Here is a 20,964-nt window from a genome sequence, read left to right as displayed (position 1 = left end):
CTGTAGAAAACTTAGGATCCATACAGCCTTTGACTCACCTCACACAATCAAGTGAGTCAGCAACATGTATTTTATACAGAGAAGCAAACCAACACCTAAGACTTCTTTACCAATTATCTTCTTAACTAAGCAAAGAAATAGTTATTGCCATTCCAAAATAAACTTTTTTCCAGTGTGCCGAAACAACTCTCTGGTAATACAATTCAACTCAGAAAAGTATATTACAGCAGTATTGGCTCATGAAATTCACAACAGTATCCCAGTTAGTGGAGTAATTCTGGGCAAGGGTACAGAAACAATACAACTCAAGTTAGCAAACTAACTCAAGAAGAAAACAAAACAAAAATAACCATAACCCAGTCCCATGACAGTTTGATTTTTTCAAATGCTATTACTGAGCTAATAATTTAAATATTTATTCTCTTTCCTAATTCAATATTGAGTATTCTACCTGAAAAAGCAAAAGACAGATGATTCATATGAAATTATTGCACTTCACCTTAACATATCAAGGTACATCTTGGTATCTGTTGAAGTACTTTTATATTGTAAACCTCTTCTGGCAGTGTTTCCTGACTAAGGGTAGAATTCCCAAAGTGCATTATATAACCATGAAGAGTAAAATTGCTTTCCCCCTTCAGTTTTGGGAGTACTACAACTTTCAAAAAAGTTTGTGAAGCACATCTGTTTCTAAAACAACATAAGAAAATCCCGCATTTTTAAGCTATGCAAAAAAGTCAGATAAACTACAGGGAAAATGTGTTTTTTGTTAATGAAAGCCAGAAAAAAAGAACAGAACCTAAGAAAGAAAGGTCCTTTAAGCATAGACACAGCACTGATCAGTGCAATTAATACTATGGAAAATGAACAGATTAAAAGAGTAACACAATGTTTATTCTATATGATCTGAAAACTGCTGCCATGACCTCTTTCTAGACGTACAATATAAAGTGCTGTTACATGTTGAAGCCCTAATACGTAAGGAACCACTGTTTTACCTTCTTGCTGTTCAGATGAAGGTAATAGACACCAAAGTCTAAAAGATGCAAAGCACAAAGAAAAGAAAAGGCAGCATCTAGGAGCAAAGAAAGAGGGGACAATGATGTTAGTGTGACAGAGAGACAACAGTGACTTCAGGAGGTGACTTTCAAACTAGGCTTCTCCATAAAAATAAGTATCATTAAATTACTTTAGATCTTGTCAAAATTAGTATGTGAAAATACCTGACATTTCCAAAATGGCACGTAATGGAAAAACACTTAAGTAGTAGCAATTACTTTCAATAAATATTTAATGTTAATGTAAGATTGAGTAGTTAAAGCTGCATGTTGATCAGCAATGGACATTATTACTTAGTCCCTAATTATTACCTGGTACAATTTCTTTCTGCAGGCATGAGAAAAATTAGTCAGGTTTCTCTTTCAACATGATAAAAAACAGCATCGTTTCTGCTTCAAACATTTGTTGTGACTTTTAATGGGAAAAAAAAATTCCTGTGTCCCTAAACTATATCAAGTACCACAAAACCTAAATTCAGATTAAGTTACAGCACATTTTTTGCTAATGAGTACACCTCTGTGGAGATGTCCATCCATCATTCCCTTTATGTTAAACAGCACCAATATTTCAGTAATGTCCATTCATTTATACAACATTAAGAAGTTAAAGTCCAACTTAGCACTGAATTATTAAAAATAAAATCTCCTAAAACTATTTGACCTAGCCATGCACGTGATAAGCTGCAATGTGGAGTAATACACAATGTTAGCTAAGTTTCTCGGTGAAACCTTGCCTTAAATGAACAGCTACACAGCAAAACAACATGTATGAGGCCAGGATTTCCACCTGATCCTGGAAAATAACCACTCAAGTGGGATCACAAGTAATTAGCATTCAAGCTACACACCTAGAATTCACAAGGGAGGCCTGGTAGGGTTATAAGAGCAACTTATACAAGTCATTGCCAAAGTGAACTTGTGCTTGTTAAAGCTCACTTTTATCTTTGATCTACACATACACAAGTATTCCAGTCTCAAGTATACAAGTACCTAGCAAAATCTGGACCAGTACCTCTGGTATACTTAAACACCACCCTGTATGTTTACACATACATGCACGCATGTGTGCGTGCACACACACACACCATCCTCATGTTTTGTGGACAAACTACTAATGCCCAGTTTGAGAATTTTGCTTTGCTTATGATACATTATTAATGCACACGCATTCATAAAAGGTCAACTTAGTATTCCATATACAAAGTCTCCTCCTCCTCCATTTTCATGTATACTTTTCTGCTTTTTTTCCCTGTTATGTGCATCTTGTGGGCTGTGGCCTTTACTTTTTAATAACTGTTGTTGTGATGCCACCTTAATCACTCTATATTTCCAAAGAAAACAAGTGTTTTCAAATTCAAGGGAAAAATAAGACAAGTGACAATATCTCACCCTGAGATGATACAGCACCACACCTGTGCTGAGGATATCATCATCCATGGCCATTAGATGAGGTAAACTAGAATCTATTGTTACTCCAGCTTTTTCTTTGTTGATGTCCACACTATATTCTTCCATAATGGCTTTTCTGTCTGTCCACTTACTTGTCCAGTCTTTGGTCAATTGCTCAATCTTAAAGAATAGAAGAAAAAACTTTGACTTACTAAGCAGGTTAATTTTTCCCACACAAATTTCTTCAGAAAGAACAGCATTTTTTTCCAGTTACTGGATGCAAAAGTCTTTCACCAGCTGCAGTGCAAGTGTATTTCTAATTGCAGTACATTTCTGTGGCAACAAAAAAATCAGGTAAATCTGCACTTCCACCTCATGAAGCACGTTTAATTTATTGAAGACTCATTCCCAGAATATCAGAAAGATATATAATCATGCTAACTAGTTATTTTACCTGTCTTTAAGCAAAACTTAATTTTAAGATCTCCAAAACCTTTCCAGGTCACTAGTGATCAAATCTTAGTAATTTAGTGACTGCACAATAGTTTCCTTTGAATAAATTGATGGAGTTTAATCTTGGAAGAGACAGGCTCTGGATAAGGAATTACTGTGATATATTGAGACAGCTTTCAAACATGGAGTAGATTGTGCAGACTTAGTAGTATGCAATGGACAGTATCCTGCTAAGGACACGAGACTTTCATCACAAACTGGTAGAGACAACCCAACATGCATTAAGAATAGCAGTTTTGTGCATATATTCAGAGCAAACAAGAAAAGATCAGGTCAAAAACATTTTCACTGTTGTTTCAGAACTATAACAATGCTATCCCCCCTGGCCCAGTGAAACAGGAGAGAGTTACAGCATCAAATACATCATACACACCTTCATTTCATTCTGAAGAACCAGCTCGGTCAGATTTCCATCTCTCTCATCGCTCCAAGCAGGACTGGAATTTCTCTGTACAAACAACAGCCAGCAAGATCTACATGTTAGTTTCCTTATTCACAACTGGCAGGCATGTTCTTTCAAACTCCAGGATTTCAAGGAGATGAAGTAAGGAGAAGGGAAGACAAAATACACAGACATTTGTTACTGCCTTCTAGCATCTAGCCTACACCTCTTAACTATTGCATGCAAGTTTTTGTGAAGAACTGGTGAAAGGGCATTAACAGAGAGATATTTCTGTGTAAATAAATCCTGGCCTGTAGTTCCAGTCTCTCCCAGCAAAACATGCCCTTCACGCCATGGAGAGCAAAGATGCTATTATTATTCCAAAGGAGAAAAAACAGAGGGTATCAGCTGTATTGTGAGAGCTTAGAGATGTTCACAACATCTTTTGGGAGACAGAGTGTGCAGGCATGGTGAAACCTGCAAAATACTGTTGAGGTCTACCAGTTCATTTTTTGGGGAAAGAGGATTGTAACAAGTCTGGCTGGGAAATTACATCAATGGTGAACATTTTTTACAGTCTTGGTGCTTCCATATCCCTACAAATAAAATATTTCTATTTCACAGTACTTCTGGACAACAAAACCATCTGACTCTACAAAAGACAAGCAAGGAAATCCTTTCTAATCATTACATGACTGCTTATACTTCAGGATTATCAATAAAATGCCAGAAAAAGAGAAATGACAGAAATGCAGTTAGCCTTATAATCATCGTGAAATCACTCAGAGAACATTTTAATTTCCCTCCAGTTACAATAAACATGGAAAGATAAACAGGTAAGATGAAAGTAAGCTATTGTAGCTACCTAAAGCACCATTAGAGCTCCAGCTGGGAAGTATTCCTACGTACCAGTTCAAAGCTCATCAGCATAGTTTTCAACCTATCAATTTCTTCTCGCAGATCTCTGATCAGTTTTACATTTGCATCCTGAAACATTGAGACACAGATGTTGGAAAAATTACTCTTCAAAACCTTCTAGCTAAAGAAATAAAGGCAGAGCTGTTCCGAGAGTCAGGAGAAGAGAACAGGCACACTCACAGCAGCACTCCTTGCTCCACTATTCCAGAACCCCAGGATGTACTGCCTAGGGGCAGGTGGTTCCCATCTTCCATAGGTTCTCTTTTCACATAAAATTTGTTCCATCTCTTTTCTGAATACAGACCTACCATAGCATTTGTTCCCATCATGACAATAGCTGGATACATCACTACTTTTATGGATTTACCTTCAAAATAGCCCCATCAGGTCAGAAAAATGCTGTTATTTCTGTCACGCAGAGGAGAAAATCAGGCTAGAGACTAAGTCAGAATGTCATCAACCATGGTATTAAAAGCCTTTGCCCCATTACACAAAGCATTCCCTGCCTAATTGTGAGGTGGCATTTATCTCACTTTCAGAGTAAGCATCTGCACCGGCAGTGTCTGGAGACCAGCTTTTTGCAGACAGTTCAGGGAAACTCTTGAGCAGAGTCAACTTTCTCTGGGCATCCAGTGACACATTGGCTCAGGCCAATTTGCAGTGAGGGGAAGGCGGCAGCTAGAGGAAGGGATGGAGTTAAGGGTCTAGTACTGGCTGTGCAAGAGAGCAACGGGCACACAAGCTGGGAGGCTGAGAGGCTGTATGTGAGAGTCTAACCCAGGACGACTGTATTTACTTGCATGCCACAGAGTTAAGAACTGCTGCTGCCAAAACCAAACACACTATTGCTGCCACTAGTGATGTCTAAAAACTAGTTTTAGTCACTGGTAACAAGGATGCAAATTAGATTTGGGAAACCTTGGTTAGAAGGATTTCCTTCTGCACAAGATTTAAGAGTATCTTTAGGAAAGCAAATAAATGAAGTACATTTCTAAGATTCTATCCTTTTGTCTATGGATAAAATCTTGATACACCCAGGTCAAATCACAGAAGAACCCTACTAAAGTTATAAAGTCAACTGCTCAATGATTAGGAAATGCTGGAATCAAGACATTTTGAAACCTAAATTCAGTCTCCTTTAACAGACACACTGTGATTCAGTCCTTAAGTTATGGGATCACTGTAAGACAGCAGCCTCATGCAGAATGCCAGGTGAAGAATGCTCAGTTAAAGCAGTAATTCAAGAGTTTTATATGTCTAGCCTGTCTGATTAAAGATCTTGATTATTATGTGCTATTTTAGTTTTGCTGTGAAAACAGAGAGAACTATGCATTTCCCATGGATTTTTTTATGCCTGTTCTCATCACTATAGTGTATAAAACCTCCACAACTGCTAATCAATCTGTTTTAACAGCATGTCTTCAGGAGAGCTTATGTTTTTCCCATTTGATAAATGTAGACTTGGGGTAAGGGTGGAAAATGAGGAACAAGCACACACTGAAATTTTGCTAGCACTGACAAAGAATGCTGTAGCTAGGGCAGTGACAGAATCCAGTCCTCCAAGGCAGCATCAGACTCCCCCCTTAATACCCTGCCACCTTCTAACTTGTGCAGCCTGTGAAGGACCCCTGCACAATCAAACAGATGAATCTGCCATAAGGATCAGAGTTCATACCTGGAACAGGCCTATTTTGTGCAATGAATGAACCTGGGGTTCTGTGGCAAAATTTGTTTCCGTGTATTTAAAGGACTCAACATTTTGTGTACTGAAAAGAAGACAAATTGAGGCTATACAGACTACCTCAGGCCTGGCATATTAACTTCTGAATTCCTTGTGACATTTACAGAGTTCATTTAACATGTCAAAAGAAAGGACCACAATGGTTATGTGCTTATAGTAACAGGTTGAATAGTAACAAATGATCCTAATAGATCTGTAACTCTGCTAATATTTAGGATAAAAATAGGGTAAATATTCATATCGTAACAATTCAAAGAGAAGGAGGACTGAAACTCAATGAACAAAGATGAAGAATGTAAAATAGGTGTGAAATTCGAAATGGTTTAAACTACAAGGGATCAAAGAATTTTTTTCTGTAATATCCAGGCTCCTATTCAGCTCTCATTAATGTGGGAAAAAGAGGGATGAATTTTATTCAGAGAGCAGATACTTTGAATAAACCTTAAATAATAGACACAACAAACCAGAACAAGAATGAAAAGCAGAAGTCAAGGTTTCACCTCATTCACTCTGGGCTTGTTAATAATATTTTTGGCGTTTGAAGCATATCTCAGGGTACTCATGGTCTCATTGTAGCTGGAGCTGGCAGGAGAGATAGCTACAGACAGAAAACAAACAGAAAAAGAAACACTATTTTAAAAAGTAATCAGCTTAACCCACCACTTTTCAAAAAGGTGGATTTTTTCAGTCTTGCTTCTATAAAAAACAAAACTAAAACCATCTTTAGGGATATTTCATCAAGCTTACAGATAATGTCTTCTCAAGATAGTGTTTATAACCAAATAAATCACTTTAAATCAAAGCTATGACCTTGGAAATACTCTTAAGCTTAACTTCATGCACAATCAGCATGCCTCTTCATTTCCTTGAGTATTCTATGAAGCATTTATGAAAATCTTTACAAGGACAGATTCTAAGTGATCTAGCTGTATTCTCACTGTAGTAGAGATATATGTTAAGGAAGTAATGTAGTGCAAAATGTTAACGATGAATAGAAACCAAACTCACTGGCAATCATAATGGTCTTGGAGTTGCCCCCCAGACTGTCCTTCAGAAGCCAGGTAAGTATGGAGTCACGATACGGGATATAAGCTGGTCGCCTGCTCCCATTGACACTGCCTGTGGAAGGACTGTCTGCATGACTGCTCTCCCCTTCGCTTGTTATGGTGTTTATGCTCTGGCAGCTGCTGAACATCTGTGAATTTTGTGCTGAAGGAGAAACACCACAGAGTTCAGGAAAGGGGTTATCTTATTCTGTCACGACTATTTAATTTTCTTAGATGGCATTACAGTTTATGAAGATGCCACACAGCTGTTTTGTTCAGTGTTTTGTTGTAAATATAGATAAATATTAAGACAGCACATGATGAGTGAATCCTATGCTTTTATCACTACCCTTCAATATAAAGAACTATTGTGCTTACCTAAAGTGGAGATGACAATTCCAAGTGTAACTAATGACTTGTTAATATTGGCACCTTCGGTAATTCGATCTTTACAGTAACTTGGATCAGCCCTTTCACTGTAGCACACAAGCAAGGAAAAGACAATGCAAACCAAACAACAATACTTAATTATTAAAACACAATCAATACGAAAAAAATGATGTATTTTACTGACATACAAGAAAACAGAAATTGCGATCTTTGAAATTAAAAAAAAAGAATATGCTTTGAATACTTTACATTGCTCTCTTGTTCAGAAAATCCAAACAACCATGAGCAAAGGCCATTGGCACAACCTACTGTTAAAGGCCCATCAAAACATAAATCCCAGCCTGAACTGGGCAACCCAATCATAATTGTTCTGAACCAAAAAAACAACAACATAAATTCCTCAACTCTGCAAGAGTATGCTGGCTCAGTGCAAAAGTCTGTATATCTCCTCCATACTATTTTCTCTGCCCAGACATGTATGGAGATTTACATTCTTGAGAAATAAAAATCTCCTGTTCTCCAGCTGCTCTACAGCTCTTCAGCACAACTTCCATCTTTCTGTTCTCTAGTCATGTTCAGCATAACATGTCATAACCACATGTTCCTCATTGAAACATATAGCTAAGATCAGAGACTTGGGAACTTTTGGAACACAAACAACGTAAGCAATGAGTTATGACTATTTTCTCCCACCCATACTAGGAAGCAATGAGGAATACTTTCTTTTTCTCTCTCACTTTACAATCTCAGATTTGGTAATTACACCAATAGCTACTGGAAAAGCCACTTAATAAGAACACAGAGTTGAATGGAATTACCTTAAATGTATGCAACAGCACAATACTGGATCTGAGGACCCAGGAATTCCCTTCCTTAATGAAATGCAAGACCCAATACAGAAGAACATATGACAGAGACAATATTAGCTCAATATTCCTTGTTACTGTATACAAAAATCAGTCTTATTGTTAGTTTAATGAGGTTTTAAAATAATAAATTTCAGCTTTTAAGGCACTACTACCAGCGTCTTCAAAGAAAATTACCTTTTTGCCCCTCAGTATATTATTACCTGCCTGCAAGGTCCACTAAGTTGATCTTGCTTGCAATTTCAGAGGGGAGATTGTTCTCCAATATAGCCTGAAGAGAAAAATATACATAAGGAAGATTATTCCTTTTAACTAATTAATCAAATTAATTTCTTTTGTTTGAAAATCTTTTATTTGAAACTGAACTGTGCACATGACTGTCCCACTGTCTTCCTTTGTGGCCTTGACTCACTGACTATGTCCAAACCATTAACTCAACAGCTCTCTCAACCAACAGAGAAACAATCCTCTTATGCCCATTTCCTCTTGGAAAAAAAACAACTTTACTGCCTAGTGACTGTGAAAGGCTTTCTTGTAGATCTTGCTGAGTTATTTTCCACTAATGTATTCCAAAGGTCTTTTGTGAAACTACTGAAAAATATCCCAAAACGTTCTGCGATTACAGGATGTTAGAAGTGTGAGATAGAAAAGGTCTATTGGATCACTGAACGACTTCCCTGCCAGGGAAGGATATAATTCCTCTGGAAAAAGAGTGTATTGTCTCTGGGAGAGTACTAGATGCCAAGTGCTAAAGAGATGAGCACATCTGAAAAGCTGGACAGATACAAAATTTTGGTAAGCACTGCTTATACTTCAATTAAGGATCCTAAACAAGTGTGACAAAACATAACTTCAAACATATTCACACACAATTTTCACAGCATCCTAGAAGGAGTATTGCATTTCAAAGGGCTGATTAAAACTTTAAGCATTTCTTTTTACAGTGAGACTTTGGCATCGCCTCTGACTATAAGCTTGCATAAAGGAACAAGAATACTTCAGTAAACACTCAACACATCAGGCAATGTAGGAAGTGTAACACAGCTGCAGCAAGTAACAGCTTCCATTGAGGTTATTACAAACAGCACAAAACAGTGACAAGTAAAGAATGCACAACACACTGAACAGTTCTTTTTGAGCATGAAGAGAAAAGGAAGTTGAATTATTTCATCTAACCTGAGTGTAGTGGATGGTGAAGATAGCATGGGATCTGCTGCTGGCATTGTGAATATGTGTAGCTGCTGTGATTCTAGAAAGAAAAGCAAACCATTCAATTACAAAGGCTTATTTACCTCTATTCAGGGAAAACAAAAACAACAAATAAAGAAGATAAATGAAGGAATGTGAAACTTGGAGAATATGGTAGGTTGTATCCTTGGATCTGATCACAGAACGTTTGGCGGAGGACCTGGAAGGGTGGAAACTGAGGGTCAGTTAGAAGTTTTTTTGTCCACCTGCAGCACTCTGAAGAAATATCTTAAAGCAGCCTTACAGCCCAGGTGTGAGGTGCTGCATAAGGGAACTAGAGCCAACAACAGTATCATACAGCTCAACCTCAACACCACGGAACGTACTGGTCCAGTACATTTTCTCCGTATTGTCCCCACTTTTATTTCTTGGTACTTCAAAGGGTCCAAAAAGCTTCATACACCACTTGTGGGGCTCCCTTCTGTCACAGAGCTGATACAGTAGTTTTACACTGTTAGAGGAGTCCAATTAGATTAGGCAGTCTACCCATATGAGTACCAAATGAATAATGTAATTCACTCTTGTAGCACTTGCTTGGCTTTACCACTGGTTCTAGCTCTCTGACCCACTGCACTCTGGCTACCTGGTACCAGAGTATGAGGTACCATACATACATACAGAGGAGGAAGAAAAGGAGCAGCAGCACTCTCCCACTGACTGTAACAGAAACTTTTGGAAACTCTGCTTTCTTTGTCATCGTTTTGATTAGACAAACCTAAAGAAAGCAGGGTGGCAGAAGCCGGGTCACAGGTCTTTTGCTTTGTCATTCTTGTAGCTTGCCTTGAATATCAGCTATATGCACAGCTTTTAACATCAGTTTTGCCCAGCTTACCCTCCACAACAGCACATAATTTTATTAGTGCCGACAAGGACTGCAGAACCACATTTTTGTTACAAGCTCAGCTGTCAGAGGACTGTAGAAACCAGTTGCACTAGAGAGCAGAAAGCTGCCGTTGTACGTACACTGCTGAGCACCTGCCACAGGAGGCCAAAGCCAGGACTCTCCTCCCTATTGCTCTCTGCTTCCTACACCTCCAGAGCCACGTGATCGGGCACTGCCAAAAGCTACAGACAGCCTAGTGCGCCATAGTTATAAGTGAGCCTAAGGCAAGGAAGCAGGACAATGTGAACTAGTCTCCAGATGTTGGAGGAGGAAGACAAACAATTAGGTAAAGGGCAGAAGACAAAAACCTGTTCTACAGCAGGCACAGAACGTAACAGAACAGCACTGAAGTTTATAAAGCAAGAGAAAAATAGAAAGAGCCCCAGGATTTGGAGGAGAAAGTGTTAGTACTCGCTTCCCACCCCTAACAATACACAGGGTAACTGGAGAGCAAGTTCACATCTCAACTATTCACAACCTATGCGAGCATTTTATGGGAGAATGGATGTGTTAGTTTTTCATCACCGTATGTGGTATACATTTTAATACTTTTACCTACTCTAATAATATTTTCTAGATTCATCAGTTGTTTTTGCTTTACACAGCACAAGGAGCTATGCTTTTGGAAAATTTGAGATTTGTATTTCCTGCTTTTTAAAAATTTTATTCTTAAGCATTTGAGACTGAGTCTTTCAAAGTGTCAAGAGAAAAAAAATAGCATTAAGAGTTACAACAAAAATAATGATTGCATGTTGAAAATCATATTTGTTTGTTTTATAACAGCTAGGTGCAGCCAGAGCAGGGCTGGAGCTGGCCTGATAAACCCAACTGATAGAAAAAAATGCCTTCAGTAAACTCTGCTTATTTTTGGTACAGGAACTGCCTGCCCACCCACCCATGAAAGCCACCACCCATGTTCAATTGAAGCTTCCCCCCCTATCCTTCCTATATAGTCAGACCTCGAGCTGTCATTCCCCACCTGCTCCTCTCCTGTCTCCTATATGGGGCAACTGCAACCTGTCCACCACCTTCTTTATCCATAAGATCTTGATGTTCATGTTTCATCATGTTCCATTTGCCAGACTGCAGATGTTTTAAGTTACTTTGTTTGCATTTATAATGTGCTAATAAATACTCTGCAGCATATTTCAGAAAAATAAAGACTAAGGTAAACACGAGTTTCCTGTATATTCCAAGTAAGCTTTTGAAAAGTTACTCAGAAAAGGAAGTTGCTTGGTTTCATACAAGTGATAAAGTTTGAAACTTCAGCATCACAAAAACTTACACACAAAATACTGATTTTGTTTTCTCTGCATCTTCTATTTCCTTAGCAATAAAACAACTGTAGGATTGCACTAGTAGACAAACGGGAATTTTGTGTTGTTCTGAAAAAGTCTCTTCCTACCACAGAGTTGCTTCTATTGATTGCTACAAGCAGAAGCAGCAAACTTAATCCTGCTGTATATTCTATGTGGTTTTGTAATAATGCAGCTTAGTTTTTATTTACTTCCCAGCATCACTGATATTCTAAAATCTTGACCTTTCTTATGATAAGACTTAACATCAATTTTGGAACTGTGATTTGTATTTGGAGGATCCTTTCAAATATAACTCATTTACATCACTGTAATGGCAGTTGTATCGATATCCAATGCTCCCTGTCGAAAAAGTAAAAAAGTGTCTTGACTGATTGGAGCCGAAATCATTGGCTTCACTGGTGTGTCAATTCCTACAGTTCTTGCATAGCAAACATGCACAATTTGGTCTAAGAACTTAGAAAAATACTTACAAAAATTAAAACAAATAACGATAAAACAAGTGCTTTTAGAAATTAAATAAAAATACTCTCTTTCCAACAGTTTTAAATCACTAAGGTACACTAACAAATGAGTTGAAAGCTATACAGTCTAAAGTGTCATGAACAAGCGGAAGAGAAAAAGAGAAGTCTGTTTACAGCAAAACGTTTTCCTGGCATGCATTTTTTATCCCAGGCAGATGGTTGAATCTTGTGGGTAAGTCAGCATGGGATCAGTTTTGAAGAAACAACTTCATGAGTGCTTGTAGCTTTTACTGTGGATAATACAAGGATACATAACATCTTATATGTATAAGACAAATACAAATATGACACTTATATGACAGGTGTACATCATCCTGTCACCACAAAGCATTGGCAACACAGTCAGCAAAATAAACATCAATGAAATTAACACACAGTGAAAGAAGTGTTAAATAAGGTTGGAGCTGGTTTTTTTTTTTTTATACAATACCTTTTAGCTATTCCTTCTTCTAGAAGTTCTACAACTTGCTTGTAGTCTGTAACTAAATGTTGAGTCAATCCTGCCAAAGATTTAAAAAGACTTAAGTGCATATTTTTCTCAGGAAGTTTCAGTCAGTTTACCCAACAATTTACCCAACACCAGGAGCATAAGGATGTTCTGCTGGGATGCCAGTCTATTCTCTAAGTAGTCTCTTAACTGGAGTAACTATTTTACCTTTAAAAAAAAAAAAAACAAAACTAAAAAATTGCAGTCCATCCTTCAGATGCAGTGATATCAGCATAAAAAATGCCTTGTACCTTCAAAGTACAGACCTTTTTCCTATCTGTCTGCAGAATAATGGTATTTAAAAAACCAATATATTTGAAACTCCATAAGGAATTTTCAGCTATGTCACTGATACTAATTGGACACAGATCCTGTAAAGCAGCTTTTTGCCACTGCCTCTGGATAACGGCTCTGCTCACACAACTAACAGAATTAGCAACTGTGAATATTTACCATCTACTTCACCAGTCTTCAGCCTGCAACACATAGGAGTCTTCACTCTTTTCTCCCCATAGGATAACCAAATAATGACATGAAACATCTGGACCTTTCATATCTTCTACTTTCAGGCGTTTTGATTAATTTTTATTTTATTTTTATTTTATTTTTAAGGGGGAAAAAACCCACTGAAAACAAATGAAAGCAGCACTGCATTCGGAGCCTGCGGTGTGGGAGTGGTGGCTGTGACTCACAGGGCCCCAGCGGAGGGCAGTGTGCTGCTGTGCTGTAGCGGCACTGCCAACCCCCTGCAAAAATGCAAATTCCAACAGACGCACAAAATTAACCTCAACAGACTTGTATTTCACATAAATCCAATTTCATATACCTTGTTTGCATTTCACGGTGATGATTAGTTATCATTTGTACTGCAGTGACTCCTACAAAACACCTGAGTTGTGAAGCAAGCCTTTGTCATACAATACCGAGTAAAACACTCCTCTGTGGAATGTTTTATCCCAGCTGGAATCCAGGACATCCGCTGCCCCCCAACACTGATTTAGGTCTGGTTTGTTTTATTGCAGACCACAAACGTGTGGATGAAGGCAGAATACTGAAAAATGTGGTTTATTTGGATCAAATAATTTATGTACTGCTAGAATATGTCAAGATGAATATAAAATTCAACAAGACTGAATGAAATAAGTACTTCTGACGTTGTCAGAGTCTATCCTTACATGATAATAGCTTTTTAAACTTTAAATTATAGCACGATCTAAGCCAAAGATGGGAATTTCTTTTAGTCCTTTGACAACTGATACACATAAAGAAAAAAACCCCAGATTTTTGGATCACCCACACTTTAAAGAAAAGAAACCCTAACTGTAGCATGCATGCATGCATGCACACCCACACACACAAGAAGTATAGTATGATTTTCAAACAAAAGCATTTCTTCTGCTCTCTAGTGTCCCTTTACAATACATTAATTCCAGAAGTCATCACATTTTCCATTTGAGAAAGAGGCCCATTATTTTTCCAACAGCACTGGGATCTTCAAAGCTCAGAACATTGAAACTATCTTATATTGTTTTCCCAGACACTTTTTCAGGGTCTTATTTAACTGAATAAAAATCCAGTTACAAAATGGAGGCATGGGAGAAATTCTTACCTACCTACATTTCCATAAGTACTGAAAACGTGAATCTAGCAGAGTTCAAAACTTTTAGTTTTTCAATAAGGTAAATGAAATATTGTAAATTATGTTTGAAAACAATTGACAAAGTGTTCTGTTGGCTGCTAGAGAAAGAAAGTTCAAGTTCCAAAGAAAGATCAAAAACACTTGCTTGTCTAGAAATCTGCCTTGGAGTTAAGAAAGGATCTCCCCCAGAAAAGTGTCTCAGAGTAACAAAATAGATTGCATCATTTCCTGATTTAAGAGAGGCTGATTCCTTAACAGTGCGACCATCTGTGAGGGAGAAGTTTGAAATGATTCCAACCCAAAGCACTGAAACACTTTCAGCATTTTAAAGGCTACAATCTCACAGCCTTTACGTGGAAAAATGATGGGCTGGAAACTATTCAAAATACTTGGTGTTCAGAGCTGGGACTTCCTGACTGGACTTGCAAATGGAAAATGCATTGCCCAGAGCATCTAAGCATCCTTCAGTAGTGTAAATTTTCTGATTTACTTCTCTGTTCTTCATCTAGTGCTATGGTATACATACATACATATATGATACTCTGGGTATCATTGACACCAACCACACAACTGATAAACTAACGGTACACTGGGGAGCTCCTGATCAAAGTCAGCAAACCTTAAAATTGCTGATGGCTTGCAAGAAATATGATGTAAATAAATAAGATGCTCATCCTTAACATACTGGATCCATGGGAAATAATAGAAGATTTCTGAGGTTTGCTATTGTTCATCATCTTTATTTCTTTCATACAGCAAATCACCCAGAAGGGCAATACAAAACAAGCGCCCCTTCTCATAAGCTTGCTGATAATTATGATCCTAGCCATCTAGCTACTGGAAACAATACTCTTACACTCTGATCCTGTACAGAGACACTACATATAAAACTGCCAAAGACTACTTTAGCACGTAGAAGGCCCTCATTACAGAGATCAGCAACTGTTGATTGCAGCAATACATTACTGCAGCTGAGAAGGGCATTTTGTACCACTGTTGTGAACCATTTCATTTTCTTGAATTTGATGTTATTAAAATCAAGCTGACTGTACTCCTCTCACCTACATTCAAAACACCTCTGGACTTTCTCACTACTGTTTATTTTCAATGTGAGCTAACGAGTATAGTTCCAAAAGGAGCTATGTCATCAAACCTTCTTTGTTAGTCCCTCCTCCAAAAGACACCAGGGTTGTCTCAAGTAAGACAAACTGTTCCAGTTCTTAATTGCATAAACTGTACATAAGCATCTTTGTTTATTAATATATATTATTTACATATTTTTTAAAAAACCTGTCATCTGACCGTTGCCCTAAGCCACTGACTCATCAGCCTGAAATCACTTCCGTTCATGTTCTCTCACAACAGCATCTAATTATACCTCATCATGCCTTCAGCAGAGAAATTACTTCATTTTTCATGCATGTGATCAGATTTTCTAAAAATGTGAATCACATTTATCATTACAATTAATTTTTTTCTTATAGACACCAACACTGATTTTTTTTTTGAGGCTGTCATGAGATACACAGAGAAAGGATCTTCTAAAATAAAGTATTCATACTGGATTTACATATGTGGCCAAAGCTGGCAAATATTATTTAGGTTAATCTTTCTCCCTTATCTTTTCCTCAGATTTTACGAGATCTAATCACTTGGGAACTGTTATGGGATATTTCACAATACTAGCATAAAATTGTTCCACTTAAAGTTTTTAGTTGTGTCTAAGTATAAAATCCTTATTCAAAATAGTTTAAAAAAAAAAAGACACCAAAACCAAAATCCACCCCACCAATCAACCAAAAAAACCCAAACCCCCAAAAACCCAGAACTGAAAAAGAAGTGACAGATTTGGCCTGGAAGGTTGCAGATGAAGACAAAATAGTGACAAAAGGCAAGCCAGCCCATTGGCAGAAGCTGTAACTTCATTTTCTTTTAAAACAAGGAAACGCCATTATGCAGCCAAGGAATCACTGGAGATATAAGGCCTGAGAAAAGGGATGGAAATTGCCAAGGAAGGAAGCAGTTTAAAGACCTTTTCTTGCCTGGTGAATGAGCAGCTGCTAAAAGAAAATAATTAGTATCTGTATTCCACCAACAATTAAGTTCTCCAATAACAAACAGGTAGAAAGAGAATCTTGGAAAGACCTCAGCAAAGGCCAAATGTTTATGAACCTGCTTTACAAAGAATGATAAGCTTGCCATACTAATGAGACCATCAATTCATCTATTTTCTAACAATCCTTGAACAGGATGCTGATGTGCTGGGAAAGCACTGCTGAAATAACCAGAATGCCAGATAGTCCCTTGTGTATGGGACCATGCAAGTTCAACATTTCCCAAGTGCTTATTTCAAATTTTGAGAGGAGGAACTGCTAACAAGCGTTGGTTGTTAGATGCCCTATGACCAATACTGCAGGTGCCCAGGGAATAAGAGCTGCAAATTCCAGACTCCATTGAATCACATTGTCAAGTCACCCTATCTGTTCTTACATCTTGCCTTAATCTCTGAAGTAAGCATAACAACCTGACATGTAATGCCACGATAATGAAAGAGGGAGAAAAGTAAACCAGGGAGAACAAAAGGAATTCACAAAACAGAGACAAGGCAGAACAAATCAGTATTTGACCTGATCTGACAGGACCAATAAAATTCTGTGGGATAAGCATCTTGCATACTAAATACACACCCTCCACGTGTTACTATCCACTTGGTGGCCAGCCTGTTAGAGACAGTGATACCAGAGGTAACTCTGGAATTCTGCCCACTAGATATAAGGCACACTGAAAGGAAACATATGCATTTACTTTCTAAACAAACTCACTAATTTTTGAAATTTGCATGAGTTTGGAAAAGGCTTTTCCTTCTGACCTCCACTGTAAAGCTACCCTGTATGATTTTGCATTGGTGCAATGATTTTGAGACACATGCCTTTTGTTAGTTGTTGGTCAGATAAAGGGTGACATAGCAGGCAAACTTTACATCAGGAGCTAATCAATTTACAAAGTACCAATGACCAAACTCAAATTTAAAGCTACGTAAGACCCTGAAGTGAACACACCAATTAAAACTGAAAATTAACTGGAAGTACAAAAACAATGAGAAGATAAGAACTAAATGACACACAAGTGAAACAGAAAAAATACACATGGGGGAGTGTTTTCGTCTGTGTCACCTGATTTGAAAGCTATGATTCACTAGAAAATGCAAAGCCACCTGAGGGGCTGCTGCTGCTGGCGTGAATTAAAGCGTGTGATGTTTTTAATCATATAATGCACCTACACTACCCATTCTGTGCTTTTTCAGTTAATGAAGGAAAATGAAGCTTACTGGGTTCTCACTTGGGTAATACAGATTTTCATTGCTTCTCATGGCCTGGCCTGCAACATCAAACAAGTTGAGTTTATCTACTTTTTAAATTATTTTATATATGTAATGCTGCCAAGGACTGAACCAGGTATAGAGGGACCTTAGGCTGGTCTGGAGAACTCATTTAGAGCTGACGTTAGTAGATTTCTTGATTAAGATTTCTTTAAAACCAAAGAAAGCAAAACACTGTGGCTTCCATATGACTTATGCCTGGAAAGGCAAACAGGAAAGTGTAGGATATCTGGTCAGTTGGATAACAGAGGCAAAGCTTTCAGTGTATTACACATGTTCATATTAACAAGCAAAATATTTGAGGAAAGTAATGCCTGAAGAATAGAAGCAATTAGGATCACACCAGGAAAATATGCAAAGACACATACAGATCTGATCCACATTTACTTGAAATTCTGATGCTAGTTGTGAAGCCCACTCTCACCTTGTACATATGGTCCTGTTTCAGGGTGTTCTCGGACTCGAAGTGTGTAAGGTTTCTTTCGGTCTGACTGTTTTAACAGATCTCGGACACGCTCATTATAGATTTCAAGAAAACTGAAAAGCAAAGAAAAAAAGAATGTAAAATGCAAATTATTAAAAAAAAAAGGAAGCATATATTTTGACAAAGTACCTAAATCTTACATAGATCTTTCATGATATAGTTGATGAATTCGTTTGTGTTATCTCTGTTACTACCCCTTCCCATGCAGTGCATGTAGAAAGAACACATAGTAGCAAATTTCCAAGAAGCAAGAGGCATTTAGTATTTTATTTAAGAATTCATAAAATATGCTTTTTTAACACTGTGGACACAGTCCACAGATTTCCAAACATAATGCTTCATTAGATCACTGGAACAACAAATAAGAATGGAATGTAGGATTATGGCTCAAATTTAAGAGTTAAACAAACAAGAAACAATTTTTTAATGCACTCCTATTTCAGCTGTCTATACAAAAGTGAACAGACAGCATCTAAAGAACTATACAGAGATCAAAAAATAAAACCAACAGTTTCTTATCTATTCTCTGTGTTCTCCCCCTTGTTCCAAAATGATTAGGCAACCGAGAAAACAGAAACAAAATAAACTAGTCTTTACTCTGTTTGATTACAGGAATATGTTGTTGAAAGCATTCATAGCATTGGCCAAAACACTGACAAGCTTACCTGACCTTTACTCTGCAAGATGCTGTTTGGTCTGAGTAATCATCCTTCCTTGAAAAAAGGCCCTGTACAAATCAGAAGTTTACGTAAGTTTTAAATCCATTGAGAAAATCTAACTGCTTAAACAAATGCAAGTAAAAAAAAAAAAAAAAAAAAAAAAAAGAAAAGTACCTCACATATACGAGGTGTCAGCCCAATGGATGCCTTCAAATAATAAACAGAAAAAAAATTAAGCAATGTACTTGCTGTGACTCTTGCAAAACTTACTTTTAAATAAAAGCCAAGTTACAAGAAAAGGACAGAATCACAGTGCAGCATTAAAGTAATGACTATATGGTGGATTACAACACAAACCACCCTGGACTGTAGGTCAGAACAGCATGGCAATGTTCTACTACTCCAGCTGAAGCATCTTGCATGTGAAACTGCAGGGTCTCACATGCTGTGCCATGTCAGCTGTTTCAGCTTTAGTGCAAACGTTCTTTACAGCAGAAGTCATTTTAGAGCAACCTATAGAGCAGCAATGAGAAGTTTAGAGGCAACACTGAAACTAGCTTAACTAGTCATGAATATAATGCTTTTTTCTTATTCTACTTTAATTTCTTTATGCTATGGCATCACAGAACAGGCTTGGAACAGCTTTATGTTCTAGATTCATAAATCCAGTCTCTCAGAGAGAATGGTATAAGGCTACTAACAGCACCCAAACTAGCCAATTTAAACTTTGCCAAAACAGTCTACACCAAACTGAAGTAACAGTGTTTTTCATGTGATAAACTGCTCTTATAACATGATTGCTTGCACTTCGGTGATCCAGTGCCAACACACCCTGAGAAAGACTTAGGTAGAATCTGTTTGCTGAACAGCACGAAAGGATTTTAGAAGGCACACTTGAAATGGTGTTAGGGGAAGAAAGTCCAAGTTCATCAAGTGAACCACCATGGGCAAAAGTTCAGTTTATACCAAACACTTGTTTCTTCCTAGTTTTGAACACTGTTTAACAGTGAATACCGTGAAATATTAAAGATCAGATCAAAGTAGGATTCCACTGGAGAAAAAAATCATTTTATAAGCCACAAATCTCTTCAAAACACAACACCTGGAAATTGCCTTAGAAATAATGATAACTTCAAGATGTGAACATTCTGAATTGCTAAGATATTTTCAAAATAATGTAATAACAAATATCCTAGTTTGTCACCTATTAACCACAACTTTAACAATTCTTCAGGCTTCCATGGAGTTAAGCTTGATTTCACAGAAAATGGATGGAGAATCAGGTCATGATTTAACAAAAACCTGTTGCTGATGTCTGTGGGGAAAACAAAATCAAAAAATCCGAACTCTTGTCAAAAGTACAAACCATGCCAGAATAGTCTTTTTTTTCTTTTCTTCAGGGTTAGAACAAACTTTACCCTCATTTCACATTAAAAATTGAATCCCATGGGTGTAGGAAACAGTAGTCCACTCATGCAAACTGTTACAGTTTTTTTTCTTTAGTAACAGGTTTCACCATCAGCTGAGAATATTTATGGACAGAGATCAAATTGTCTTGTGTTGCAGCAGAACACAGGAAATCCTCAACCGACTTCATTGATCTGAGTACCAAGACCAAAATGCACTTTAAGTGGTTCCTGGTAGACAAGAATCTTAAAATGCAACAGCTTCATTCAAATACATTTCAAAACTGGAAGTGAAGAAAGTACTAGTTTCCACAGGCCAAAGGATAACTTCTGCAACAGATAAATGTCTCAAGTACAGAATGAAGCCGTTACAAAAGTATTCCTGTGAATTGTATCCAGTTTTATTTGTGAAAGTGATTTAATTTCAGCATAGGTCAGATAATACAAAATATTCTCATGGAATTTTTTGGCTATCTTGAGCTATAGATTTCTAATACAGAACTATTCAGAGGCATAGATTTCTTCACCCCCACCCCCCGCCATAGCAATAAGATTCATACATAGTAAAATGAAGATTATCTAAAATAAATATTTAAAGTACCATCATATTTTCTAGCAGTTTAGCTGAAACTACGT

General features: G+C 37.4%; 1 protein-coding gene across 1 annotated transcript in view; it reads right to left on the bottom strand.

Moving 5' to 3' along the window:
• STARD9 (StAR related lipid transfer domain containing 9) overlaps positions 1-20,964 on the bottom strand; it is a 110,943-nt gene that overhangs the window by 39,671 nt on the left and 50,308 nt on the right. Inside the window, exons 5-16 of the mRNA XM_040599918.1 lie at positions 19,097-19,129; positions 18,929-18,990; positions 18,204-18,316; positions 12,705-12,774; positions 9,480-9,552; positions 8,507-8,574; positions 7,426-7,523; positions 7,010-7,210; positions 6,502-6,599; positions 4,252-4,329; positions 3,334-3,408; positions 2,448-2,627 (exon numbers count right to left, since the gene is read on the bottom strand). Of these exons, the coding sequence (XP_040455852.1) occupies positions 2,448-2,627; positions 3,334-3,408; positions 4,252-4,329; positions 6,502-6,599; positions 7,010-7,210; positions 7,426-7,523; positions 8,507-8,574; positions 9,480-9,552; positions 12,705-12,774; positions 18,204-18,316; positions 18,929-18,990; positions 19,097-19,129 (1,149 nt within the window). The remainder of the gene's footprint in view (positions 1-2,447; positions 2,628-3,333; positions 3,409-4,251; positions 4,330-6,501; positions 6,600-7,009; positions 7,211-7,425; positions 7,524-8,506; positions 8,575-9,479; positions 9,553-12,704; positions 12,775-18,203; positions 18,317-18,928; positions 18,991-19,096; positions 19,130-20,964) is intronic.

The sequence above is a fragment of the Falco naumanni genome, chromosome 7 (genome assembly GCF_017639655.2).
Source record: "Falco naumanni isolate bFalNau1 chromosome 7, bFalNau1.pat, whole genome shotgun sequence".
Taxonomy (NCBI): domain Eukaryota; kingdom Metazoa; phylum Chordata; class Aves; order Falconiformes; family Falconidae; genus Falco; species Falco naumanni.
The sequence above is the reverse complement of the archived record's forward strand: the minus strand, read 5'-3'. Positions and strand labels throughout refer to the sequence as shown.